The sequence below is a fragment of the Haematobia irritans genome, chromosome 3 (genome assembly GCF_050003625.1).
Source record: "Haematobia irritans isolate KBUSLIRL chromosome 3, ASM5000362v1, whole genome shotgun sequence".
NCBI classification, from domain to species: Eukaryota; Metazoa; Arthropoda; class Insecta; order Diptera; family Muscidae; genus Haematobia; species Haematobia irritans.
Window position 1 is genome coordinate 94,307,733 of NC_134399.1, and position 13,265 is coordinate 94,320,997.

The 13,265-nt window shown below is 32.4% G+C and overlaps 1 protein-coding gene across 6 annotated transcripts in view; it reads right to left on the reverse strand.

Annotated features, from left to right (window-relative positions):
• LOC142230341 (myogenesis-regulating glycosidase-like) overlaps window positions 1–13,265 on the reverse strand; it is a 96,872-nt gene that overhangs the window by 18,886 nt on the left and 64,721 nt on the right. For all 6 annotated transcript variants that reach the window (XM_075300975.1, XM_075300978.1, XM_075300979.1 and 3 more), the window contains 2 exons: window positions 1,652–1,820; window positions 1,492–1,587 (listed from right to left, as the gene is read on the reverse strand). In XM_075300975.1, the coding sequence (XP_075157090.1) occupies window positions 1,492–1,587; window positions 1,652–1,820 (265 nt within the window). The remainder of the gene's footprint in view (window positions 1–1,491; window positions 1,588–1,651; window positions 1,821–13,265) is intronic.

Here is a 13,265-nt window from a genome sequence, read left to right on the forward strand (position 1 = left end):
ATATGCTATCAAAGACCTTTAACAACGAGTTAACGACAACTTTGTTTTCCAAATTTAGACTCGACTTCCAGTAAGAATTTTGCAATGTTTCAAATAAAAACGTTTTTAAAATAAAGTGTTGAAAAACATGTCCTATGTTTGAACGATTTTTTGCTTTGTAGTCAAGATGCCAAAAGACAACAAATTTAAAGACAATTTCATTAATTTTAAAGAATTTTTCTGAATTTTTAGTCAAGTTGACCTTACCCTAAAAAATTTGTCTTTCATGTTATGATGCCTATTTTTAAGTCAAATCACTTAATTATAAGGACAATACGACTTCATGGAAAAGTTTATCGACAAAGAAAACAAGTAAGGAACGTGTAAAGTCGGGCGGGCCGACTATATTATACCCTGCACCACTTTGTAGATCTAAATTGTCGATACCATATCACATCCGTCAAATGTGTTGGGTGCTATATATAAAGCTTTGTCCCAAATACATACATTTAAATATCACTCGATCTGGATAGAATTTGATAGACTTTTACAAAATCTATAGACTCAAAATTTAAGTCGGCTAATGCACTAGGGTGGAACACAATGTTAGTAAACAAATATGGGAAACATTTAAATCTGAAGCAATGTTAAGGAAACTTCGCAAAAGTTTATTTATGATTTATCGCTCAATATATATGTATTAGAAGTTTAAGAAAATTAGAGTAATTTTTACAACTTTTCGACTAAGCAGTGGCGATTTTCCAAGGAAAATGTTGGTATTTTATATCTAAATCTGAACCGATTTCAGCCAAATTTTGCACGCATAGCTACAATGCTAATTCTACTCCCTGTGCAAAATTTCAACTAAATCTGAGCAAAAAATTGGCCTCTGTGGTCATATGAGTGTAAATCGGGCGAAAGCTATATATGGGAGCTATATCTAAATCTGAACCGATCGATCTGAAATCGATTGGACTAAAACTGCGACCTTGACTTTGATTACAAAAAAGTGTTCACGGACAGACGGACATGGCTATATCGATTCAGGAACCCACCCTGAGCATTTTTGCCAAAGACACCATGTGTCTCTCTCGTCTCCTTCTGGGTGTTGCAAACATAACATATGCACTAACTTATAATACCCTGTTCCACAGTGTGGCGCAGGGTATACAAAAAATGCGCATGCGTCTTTTTTGAACACCTGTTTCTATATGAAGGAGTTGCCAGATAGAAACAAAATTTAACATGTGTTCATAACAAAGATGGAAGTTTCCAAAACACTTAACTTTTTTCTGTTTATACCGCGCTTTTTGTGCTTGGCTAAGAATTTTCCGAACTGCCCTCGTATTAATCACCTTCGCTTAAGGCTCCAATAATTTGTTATCCGGTTACTACGGCAAACCGGTTACCTTTTATTTCGACATAAAATTGAATTCTTTTGTTTTGAGTGCTATAGCTAAACTAACAATACTCCCATAAAATTGAAAAATATATTTTTGTTAATAAACTTACCAGAAATATAATCATGAAAAACATGATTATCACAAATATTTTGATTTTATAATCTTTGGTTTCACGTTTCTTTTTACGAATCATTTGGGGAAAAGCCTGAAATTGAAAGGAATTGTATTTTAACTATCTTTTAAACTTATATTGATCAAATTCAACTTACTTGCATTTTCTCCCTCAATAGACTGGCCAATGAATTTACACTGGTTATAGAGGCCTGATTACTGGCCACACTGTAAGCATCAAAATCACTGGCCAACATTTCCTTATCGTTTAGGCGCAATGCAGGCAAAGGGGCAATCGATGCTCTGCGTCTCGTTCGAAAACGATCTCTGAAAGAATGAACAATAAATAATAATAATATAAATAACGTCAATAAATAATGATATAAATAAATTGGTAGACGGAGAGAGAAGTTAACCATTTGATGCCAACGGACATGGATTTGTAGAATATCACCACAAGTGGTGTTTTTACCTTGACTAAAAGTGGTTAAACTTTGCAATGATGACTATAATACTAAGACGATATAACAACACTCAAACAAATGTTTACTTTGATCCATAGATTTTGATATTCTCTTAAGGATTTTGGTATTAAAATAAAGAAAACATTTTTTAGCGACCTATCTGGCTTTAAATCCACACTGAAAAAAATATTTACGTGATATTAAAGATTATGCAACCTCAATTTTAGAATGCGCAATTTACACACTATTGAGGACAAATTTCTGTAAAACAATGATATTTTAATTAAAAGAAAGTTTATAATATTTGCTTCAAAAATTTTTTTCGTTAAATTTAGGACACACATTTTGCACATTTGCGTCTCTTCGTTACGTCCAAGATTGCCACGGTTGGTAGAGTTCTACCAAAAATGGTAGATTTTTTATTGTTTGGTAGAATGGTAGAATTCTAGATGTTTTGGTAGATTTTGCAAATAAATCCTCTCCAACTAAGAGGTACTTTTATAGAGTTTTTTTCTATAGAAAATTTTGTCGAAATTTTATTTCTATAGAAAATTTTGTCAAAATTTTATTTCTATAGAAAATTTTGTCAAAATTTTATTTTTATAGAAAATTTTGTCGAAATTTTATTTTTATATAAAATTTTGTCAAAATTTTATTTCTATAGAAATTTTTGTCAAAATTTTATTTCTATAGAAAATTTTGTCCAAATTTTATTTCTATAGAAAATGTTGTCACAGTTTTATTTCTATAGAATATTTTGTCAAAATTTTCTATAGAAATAAAATTTTGACAAAATTTTCTATAGAAATAAAATTTTGACAAAAATTTCTATAGAAATAAAATTTTCACAAAATTTCCCATAGAAATAAAATTTTGACAAAAATTTCTATAGAAATAAAATTTTGACAAAATGTTATATAAAAATAAAATTTCGACAAAATTTTCTATAAAAATAAAATTTTGACAAAATTTTCTATAGAAATAAAATATCGACAAAATTTTCTATAGAAAAATTCTATGAAAGTACCTCTTAGTTGGAGAGGATTTATTTGCAAAATCTACCAAAACATCTAGAATTCTACCATTCTACCAAAACAATAAAAAATCTACCATTTTTGGTAGAACTCTACCAACCGTGGCAATCTTGGCCGTAAACCGCATCAAACAATAAATCCTTGAGGCTGGAGAGGGTTATCAACATTTCTTGGATTTTCTAAATGCGATATTGGAATTTACCTTTACGATAGTAGACTGCGACGGTTTTTTCCAGATGCACTAAATCTGCTTGTTGACTTAGCCAGCGAGGTGGAAATGGGTCTCATCAGTGAAGTGGAACGCCGTACGGAGTCGGCTGGAGTTCCTTTGTCATTGAGCTGAACACAGAATCGGACATTGAGCTGAACACAGAATATCTTTCGCCCGATATGGACTAACATGGTCCCAGAAGCCAGAGTTTTACCCCAATTTGATTGAAATTTTTCACTAGGAGTACAATTAGTAGTGTAGTCAAGTGTGCCAAATAGCTATGCGTGCTAAATTTGGTTGAAATGGGTTCAGATTTAGATATAGCTCCCATATATATGTTTTTCTGATTTCGACAAAAATGGTCAAAATACCAACATTTTCCTTGTAAAATCGCCACTGCTTAGTCGAAAAGTTGTAAAAATGACTCTAATTTTCCTAAACTTCTAATACATATATATCGAGCGATAAATCATAAATAAACTTTTGCAAAGTTACCTTAAAATTGCTTCAGATTTAAATGTTTCCCATATTTTTTTTACTAACATTGTGTTCCACCCTAGTGCATTAGCCGACTTAAATTTTGAGTCTATAGATTTTGTAAAAGTCTATCAAATTCTGTCCAGATCGAGTGATATTTAAATGTATGTATTTGGGACAAACCTTTATATATATCACCCAACACATTTGACGGGTGTGATATGGTATCGAAAATTTAGATCTACAAAGTGGTGCAGGGTATAATATAGTCGGCCCCACCCGACTTTAGACTTTCCTTACTTGTTTCGCACTGGTATCGTTTTACCCATTTGTTATAAATTGGTCAGTGATAGTTCCTATAGTGAATAGGCATAATTCTGTCCTCTCCGGGTTAATATTCAGGCCCGGAGAATTAAAATGTAAACAATATAAAATATAATAAACAACATAACCCTTTAAAACCAACAGTTTATAGACGATATTGTTTCAAGAAATAATATAATGTAGTACATTGATTTTCCAGAGATCGTTGAAAATCGGTGAACCGGTTTTTCTTTTTGAGTCGATTGTCACCTTTGTTGAAATTGTTATTTTGGTGGGTACCGGTAGAACCGATCTTTTCACCACTTCAAGGCTGGTTTCCCCTTCACCTAACACTCATTGATGTACAAAAAGTTTCCATATACTCGATCCATTCTGTATGATAACAAATCATTATCATATAGCCAATTTAAACAACAAATGTATCTACCTCAGTGTATAAACATTTGTTAATAAGATTACTATATTCTTAATTAATTCAAATAAAGTTGATATAATTTTTCCAAATATATACAAAGAAGAGCAATTAATGTGACAAATAAAGACGATATCTCTAAAATGTTTTCTTCGGCACTCACATCTAAAAATTTAATTTGCAATATTTTATTGTATTTTCAAACATTTTGTTTTGCAGGTACAACAATAAAATACTGAACTAAATAAATAATATAATGTAAATATTTGTCAATGTATTAACACATAGACTTCATTATGAAGATTAGTTGTGAGAGTTATTTGTTATTTAAATATTGCGAACAGTGCACTCTTTAAAGGTTATTTTTGTGGAAATAGAAGGCTGTTTCGCGGAATTATATTTGAATAACGAGAGTAAAGTAAGATTCAATAAAATTGGAATAACCGAAAGAGAATATTCCATGAGCATATAGGTTAAGAGTTTGAGTTACGATATAAACATATTCCGAGCCAATGGACTAATTTTTCTAGATTTTTAATTACGATACTGATATTGTATACACTGAAAAAACAGTGAACCCACTAGGAAGAAAACTTTCGGTTCATTTTCAAAAATTGTGAATATTTTTAGGAAATTTTAACTAAACAGTATTGCAAATATTTTTCGACAAATTTAAGAAAATTTATTACACATAATTAAGTTTTTTCACATGTTAAAGAAAATTTTGTAGTTTGAAGGAAACATTGGAGTTCAAAACTGCAAGAATGTCTTTAGTGACATACGAAGTTCATGATGAACGCATTTCTAGTACTATTTACAAATTGAAAGAAATAATGAACTATGTTGTGAGAAATTTAATACATCTTTATGCTTAATTTATATATAATTTTTCCCCGTTTTTTAGTTAATTTAACGAACGTACGCAAAAAATTATTAAACATAATAATTCTATGAACTAAATTAAAGTTAAATTGGCTTTAGTGAAATAGAGAGTTCACTTTCTTCTAGTGTAGCCTTCTTGTTCACTGATTATTCCTTTATAGGGTTTCTCTGGATATTTATATCGAAATATTATCCCACATTTAAATACTCCAATTCCAAAGTCATATCGTTGCACTCTATGTTTCTCAACTTAAAAAACGGACATATACCGCCTGAAATCTCTCAATGATACGGCTCGACTGTTTAGTATTAACCTAATATTAATATCTGCAAATTACCAGGTAGCTGCAAAGCGAATGAGTTAGCAGGACAAGGATCTATTTTATTATATATTCCAAGCGTTTTATGTTACGTATGGTGGCGACGCATTGGGAACATATACACAGAAAACTACACGCAAAGAAAAAAAAAAACGTTTGGAAAACGTGTGCCGAAAACGTTTTTCTTTTGTTAGAGTTTTTTGAATTGCTTAGAAAATTTTAAACTTTTATCACCAAAAAAATTCGTTTGTTACAAAATTTTTATTTTTTCAATAAAAAAAGTTATTTTTGAAACAACAACAGAGTCCATTTCGTTTATATCAAACACTGTTCTTTTCTGACTTTAGGTCTTTAATAGGACACATTTTACTGTTCAAAATTTAATATAGTACAATGTAATGTTGAACATTTTTTCGGAATCTTCCGAACATATGTGGAATGTATGTAAAAAAAAAAAAAAATTTTGGTCGAAGCAGGGATCGAACCCACGACCCTTGGCATGAGAGTCGGACGTAGCAACTACTGCTCCACGGTGCCAAACTAAATGTTTGTTTCTGGTAAATAAACTTTGTTTATTCGGTTCGTGGGCGCCGCAAGCTATGCTATATAAATATAACTTATATGGATAATTATCTATTGATGACCATAACAGGTACATAGCTCAGTCGTTAGTGTGTTGGCTTACAAAGTGCATGGTCCACGGTTCGATTCTCCGTCCAGGCGAAAGGCAAAAAAATTTTAAAAATTTATAAATTCGTATAATTTCTTCTAAATTGTTGTTATTACAGGAAAAGGTGTTAAGAACTAAAAAAAACTCGTGGATGTGAGAAAGATGTGAGGGCAAATGCAATTAGCAAGAAAAAAATTTTTTTTTTTAGTCTTTATGAAATTGTTGTTACATCCTGGAAAAGAATAAATGTTTATCACAAAAAGTATATACTTTTCTTCCAAATACACTTTCTTACAGCGAAAAGCAAATGAGAAACGAACTTTGTTTGTCTAAAATTTCGTTTGGGAGGAAAGAAATATTTTTTTGCGTGTATTACAAATATTTTGTAAATTCAAATCTTTATTGAAGTTACAAAAATATTCAATTCAAAAATCAATTGATTTCATTAATTGTTTTAATCAAGGTAAAAATCAATCAAAAATTTGATTAAACCAATTAAAATTTTAATTGGTACAAATATTTTTATACCCTCCACCATAGAATGGGAGTATATTAACTTTGTCATTCCGTTTGTAACACATCAAAATATTGCTCTAAGACCCCATAAAGTATATATATTCTGGGTCGTGGTGAAATTCTGAGTCGATTTGAGCATGTCCGTCCGTACGTCCGTCTGTTGAAATCACGCTGACTTCCGAAAAAAAATTTGGTATATGGTATTAGTATATGGTCTCTAACAACCATCCCAAAATCCCTCATATAAACCGATCGCCAGATTTGGTTTGCGAATCCTCAAAGAGAAGCAAATTTCATCCGATCCGGCTGAAATTTGGTACATGGTATTAATATATGGTCTCTAACAACCATGCAAAAATTGGTCCATATCGGTAAATAAATATACAGCCCCCATATAAAGCGATCCCCAGATTTGACCTCCGTAGCCTCTTGCAGGAAAAAATTCATCCGATCTGGTTGAAATTTGGAACGTGGTGTTAGTATATGGCCGCTAATAACCATGCCAAAATTAGTTCATATCTGTCTATAGTTATATATAGCCAATAACACAAAAATTGGTCCATATCGGTTCATAATCATGGTTGCCACTCGCGCCAAAAATAATCTACCAAATTTTATTCCCATACACGCAGAGAAGGAATATGATCACCTCAAACATGTTTCAAGAGCAAAATCTTATTTTTGTATGGTGACCATGTAACCTGTTTGTCACTAATATGTTATTTTCTCGTCAAATATAACCTGCTTGCCGAAATCAGATACATGATTTCCGAGAAAATAACATGGTTGCGAAAACCATGTTACATGGTCACCACCCAAAAATAACATTTTGCTCTTAAAACATGTTTGAGGTGATCATATTCCTTCTCTGGGTGTAGAAAATTTTGTCAAATTTTTATTTCTATAGAAAATTTTGTCAAAATTGTATTCCTATAGAAATATTTGTCAAAATTTTATTTCTATAGAAAATTTTGTCAAAATTTTATTTCTATAGAAAATTTTGTCAAAATTTTATTTCTATAGAAAATTTTGTCAAAATTTTATTTCTATAGAACATTTTGTCAAAATTTTATATCAATAGAAAATTTTGTCAAAATTTTATTTCTATAGAAAATTTTGTCAAAATTTTATTTCTATAGAAAATTTGGTCCAAATTTTACTTCTATAGAAAATATTGTCAAAATGTTATTTTTGTAGAAAATTTTGTCAAACCTAATTATATACGTATTTAATCGGTCTTTTTTAGTTTAATATATACCACGTATGGACTGACTACCTTGCAATTTAGAAGACGGTGTTAGGAAGTTTTAAGATACGTTGCCATCGGCAAGTGTTACCGCAACCCAAGTAACTCGATTGTGGATGACAGTCTTCAGTAAAAGTTTCTACGCAATCCATGGTGGAGGGTACATAAGCTTCGGCCTGGCCGAACTTACGGCCGTATATACTTGTTTTTAATTAGCATTGGTGATTTTCTTTGTAGTCCACTGTTATACCATAGGTGATGAACTTAGCTCAGTGCTAAATTCTTCCTTTAAAGTACATCCAAAAACGCTCTTCTAGAGATGGACTTCACAGAAAGTTCTTTTAAGATGAGATACGAAAATCCTTTATTTTACAAAATTTTCACAATAAATTTGAATTTCCTTTTTTTACCGAGTACAATTTCTCAAAATATTTGAAAGAATTACCAAGAATTTATTGGCGTCGGTAAATGATAAATGAAATTTCAACTAAAAATTAATCGGACCAATAAATTTCGTACCTAAAATCATCAAAATATTTTTTCTTTGTAATCAATTGTAATCCCAAACGAGGTGACGAGCATTTCTCATATAACTGCTAACAGATCCTATATTTAAGAATGAAAACCCGATTGTTATACAGGATAGCTGACACGTTGCATTGCCATATTCACGTGGATGTACACAGAAAACAAAAGTAGCTCGTAATTTATGACAAGTTTTGAACTTCAAATCAGTTAATCGCACTTCTAACCACTTAATTCAAATTTGAAGAATTTTATGAAAATCTCGTAGCAATTATTATTTCGAAATATTTTGCTGTTCATGCGACTTGGTACCCCTTAAGTGTCAAGTAAAAGTATGTAACATTTTTAACTATTTTTAAGAAGTCGCATGAACAGCAATGCGAAATTTACTTGAAATTTTCAGAGAACGTAGATGCTACTCTTGCGGTGAAAATAGGGTACCTCAGTTTTTGAGATCTGGTCGAGGAAGGAGACCTCTCCATTGCGCGACTTTTTGAAAATTGGACCAAAGTTCTCCGATTTGCTTGAAATTTTCAGGGAAGATTTGGGGTGGCCTCTGGGCAAAAAGATCCGCTACTTTATTTTCTTATATTTGGTCAAGGAGGACACATGCCCTTTGTCCGACTCATTTTATAAGTGCAGTGAGAAAGACTAAACCTTTCCGATTTACTTGAAATTTACAGAGGACGTGTGAGAGGTTATGGAATTAATATGGGTATATTATATTCTGATATTTGGACGTGGAGGTGAGCCTGTCCTTGCCCGACTTTTTAAGCCCCAATGACTTAAGTCCTCCGATTAACATAAGCTCGAATACGGATAAAGCCATTTAGTTGAAATTTTCAGAGAACGTAGAGGGTGACATTGGTGTAAAAAATAGCATACATATTTTGATATCTGATTGGGGAGTGGGACCTCCCCCTTGTCCGACTTTTTGAAAATTGAACTTAAATTCTTCGATTCGCTTGAAATTTTCAGGGCTGGGGTTGGCATCTAGACAAAAATCCGCTACATTAGTTTTCGATATTTGGTCGGTATGTATGAATGTACACCTCCTCTTTGTTCTATTTTCTTGGAAAATTTAAAGTTTTCTGATTTTCTTTAAATGTGCTGGGAAGGTAGGTTAAGTTAGGTTAGGTGGCAGCCCGATGTATCAGGCTCACTTAGACTATTCAGTCCATTGTGATACCACATTGGTGAACTTCTTTATCACTGAGTGCTGCCCGATTCCATGTTAAGCTCAATGGCAAGGGACCTCCTTTTTATAGACGAGTCCGAACGGCGTTCCACATTGCAGTGAAACCACTTAGAGAAGCTTTGAAACCCTCAGAAATGTCACCAGCATTACTGAGGTGGGATAATCCACCGCTGAAAAACATTTTGGAGTTCGGTCGAAGCAGGAATTGTGTATGCAAGGCGGACATGCTAACCATTGCACCACGGTGGCTCCCCCTCGTAGGTCCTACTCTTTAAAAGAGTTCTTCGGTTTATTTTTTTGTTGATGAACTTGATGAAATTTTGATTATTGATTTGATTATATTATTATTCGCAAAAATTTTAATACACTATACTTCAAACACTTCCATGAGTGAAATCTCTCTTAAACATAAGCGTCAATTTTGCTGAACGACTACAAATGCTATGGGTAACACCAATTCAAGAAAACTAAACCACAGATGAAAGAAAAATTTTGTGTTCACCGGGAACCATGAACGTGGGCTTATCTATTCTTCGAAATATTCTATGAAGGATATGGTTCTTCCCTAAAAATTAGATATTTTTTACCAAATAGTCTCTCAGTTAAAAAAGAAAAATATGAAGGCGCAGCGAAGCCGGCCGGGTTCATCTGGCAATTTTATATGCTACATTTCTTCCCTCGATTGTTTGATAAAAATTTCAATGGTTCGAGAGCATCCCAGCAAAAACTCTTATTACCAGGTATGAGTACAAGTATGCCTGTGCGAACTCACCCCTGTTGTTTTGTAATCCAACACTATACCACGCTCCACGACATGGATCTATTCAATGATGTTATTTTGTAATATAAATTATATACCCAGCATAAACTGGGTAAGCACTAGTTATTCTTTCAGTAATACCGGTAACCAAAAAGTTACTACTTGCAGTATTACCTGGGATTTAAAAACAACAACTTACCTGTGTAGACAAAAAGTGATTCTTTCTATTAATACCGGTAATAAAAATCATATCTTGAGGTCCGGGTTCGGCTCTACAGTGGGCACCGTTAATGGTAGCGAAAAGTAATGCCAAATTACATTACAGAAATATTAATTGATAATGCCAATAAAATATACCCTTGTTTTCTAAAGTTGTATAGTACATAATTTATATTACAAAATAACATCATTGAATAGATCCATGCCGTGGAGTGTGGTATAGTGTGTTGGATTACAAAACAACAGGGGTGAGTTCGCACTTTTTGAGTATTTTTATGGTAAAGCTATTATTTTTGGAGAGCTGGTTTGCTGGCAAAGAAGTACTTATTTTTCGACTGCTGGTATGCTTGCAAAAAAGTACTTTCCTCCAATGTCATGCCCGTGTAAAAGTATTACTACTGATATATGTACGAGGAAGTTGTTATCAATTTGGCACAGGCACACGTACTCTCATACCTGGTAATAGGAGTCTTGCTGGGTACTATACAACTTTAGAAAACAAAGGTATATTTTATTGGCAACTTTTTTTTATACCCTAAACCACATAGTGGTCAGGGTATAATAAGTTTGATCGGCCAAAAAATATGCCTACCAGAAATATTGATTTTAGACCCCATAAATTATATACCGATCGACTCAGAATCACCTCCTGAGTCAATCTAGCGCTTGGGGTCCGTCCGTTCGTCCGTCTGTCCATGTATTTGTTGTTCACAGGATTCCGGTCGCAATTATTAACCGATTTTGATGAAATTTGGTACAGGGAGTTTTTTGGGCACAAGGACGAACGCTATTGAATTTGGAAGAAATCGGATCAAATTTATATATAGCTCCCATATATATGTATCGCCCGATTTCGACAAAAACCCCTTTTGCACGTTGCGCGTTTTTTTCAAACGGATCGTCATCAAATTTGGCAAAAGGTAATCTTTTCCATCGCCCTTCATTTAGATATAGCTCTCATATATATGTATCGCTCGATTTTCCCAAATTTGGCCACAAAACAAAACCTTTATTTATCAACCGATCTTACTCAAAGTTAGCAAAATATAATCTTCTATAGAACTAACTATATGTGCAAAAAATCATCGAAATCGGTTCAGAATTAGCTATAGCTCCCATATATATGTACCGCCCGATTTTTCTAAATTTGGCCATAAAACCCTTATTTATCAACCGATCTTACCCAAATTTGACTAAATGTAGTCTTCTATAGCACTTAATATATGTGCAAAAAATCATCGAAATCGGTTCAGATTTAGATATAGCTCCCATATATATGTATAGCCCGATTTTCCCAAATTTGGCCATAGAACCCTTATTTATTAACCGATCTTACTAAAAGTTGGCTAGATCTAGTCCTCTATAGTACTAACTATATGTGCAAAATTTCATCGAAATGGGTTCAGATGTAGATATAGCTCCCATATATGTATCATCCGATTTTGAAAAATTTGCCCCTAATAACCTTATGTTTAACCATACAGGCCTCATTTCTTAACTGATCTTACTCAAATCTTGCACAAGGTAACCTTTTGTGGTATTAATCAAACCAGTAAAATATTATGCAAATTGGTTCAGATTTAGATATAGCTTCCATATATATGCATCGCTCGATTTTCCCAAATTTGGCCATAGTACTCTTATTTATTAACCAATGTTACTCAAATTTAAAATTTTGATGTACTAGCCGATCGTACTTATACGTACTTGTAGCTCTTACATAAGAATATTGCTCGATTTTTACAAATTTGTATTTATTACCCACACTAATTTAACGATTTTCTCTTTTTTAATAATGGGCTCAATATTAGTGGCATACTAACTCCGTAGGCGCAATATCAACACAGCCAGTGTTGCTAGAAGTAGGGGAAATTCCCTATATGTAGGGTTTTTCTAATATTAAGCGTCTTGTAGGGACGTAGGGCCACAATGTAGGACATATTCACCCAACACAATTTGTAATAATTTTTACATTTTAGTGGCTCCAGAGGAGGAAATTACAAGCCGGCAAGGCTTGAACTTTAACAATGTGTGGTAAACTTTATTCCTGTAGAAAATTTTGTCAACATTTTATTTCTATATAACATTTTGTCAAAATTGTATTTCTATAGATTTTTTTTTCAAAATATTATTTCTATAAAAAAATTTTCTTAAAATTTTATTTCTGTGGAATTTTTTCTCAAAATTTTATTTTTATAGAATTTATTGTCAAAATTTTATTTCTATAGAAAAATTTCTCACAAAAATTTGTTTATAGAAACTTTTTCCAAAATTTTATTTTTATAGAGTTTTAACAAAAAAGATTAATAATTTGGGAAGAATCCAACTGTGGTAACCGTGGTGGTAATACAAATTTATATTCTAAGTTATATGCGTTGCATATTCATGTTTTAAGATAATAAAGTACTTAGAACCATTTTTGTTTTGTAATTTTTTTAAATTTAACGAAAAATATAGTGGGCAAAATTATTTGAGAATGTATGGGAAAGTAGGGAACTTTATTGTCCTTGTAGG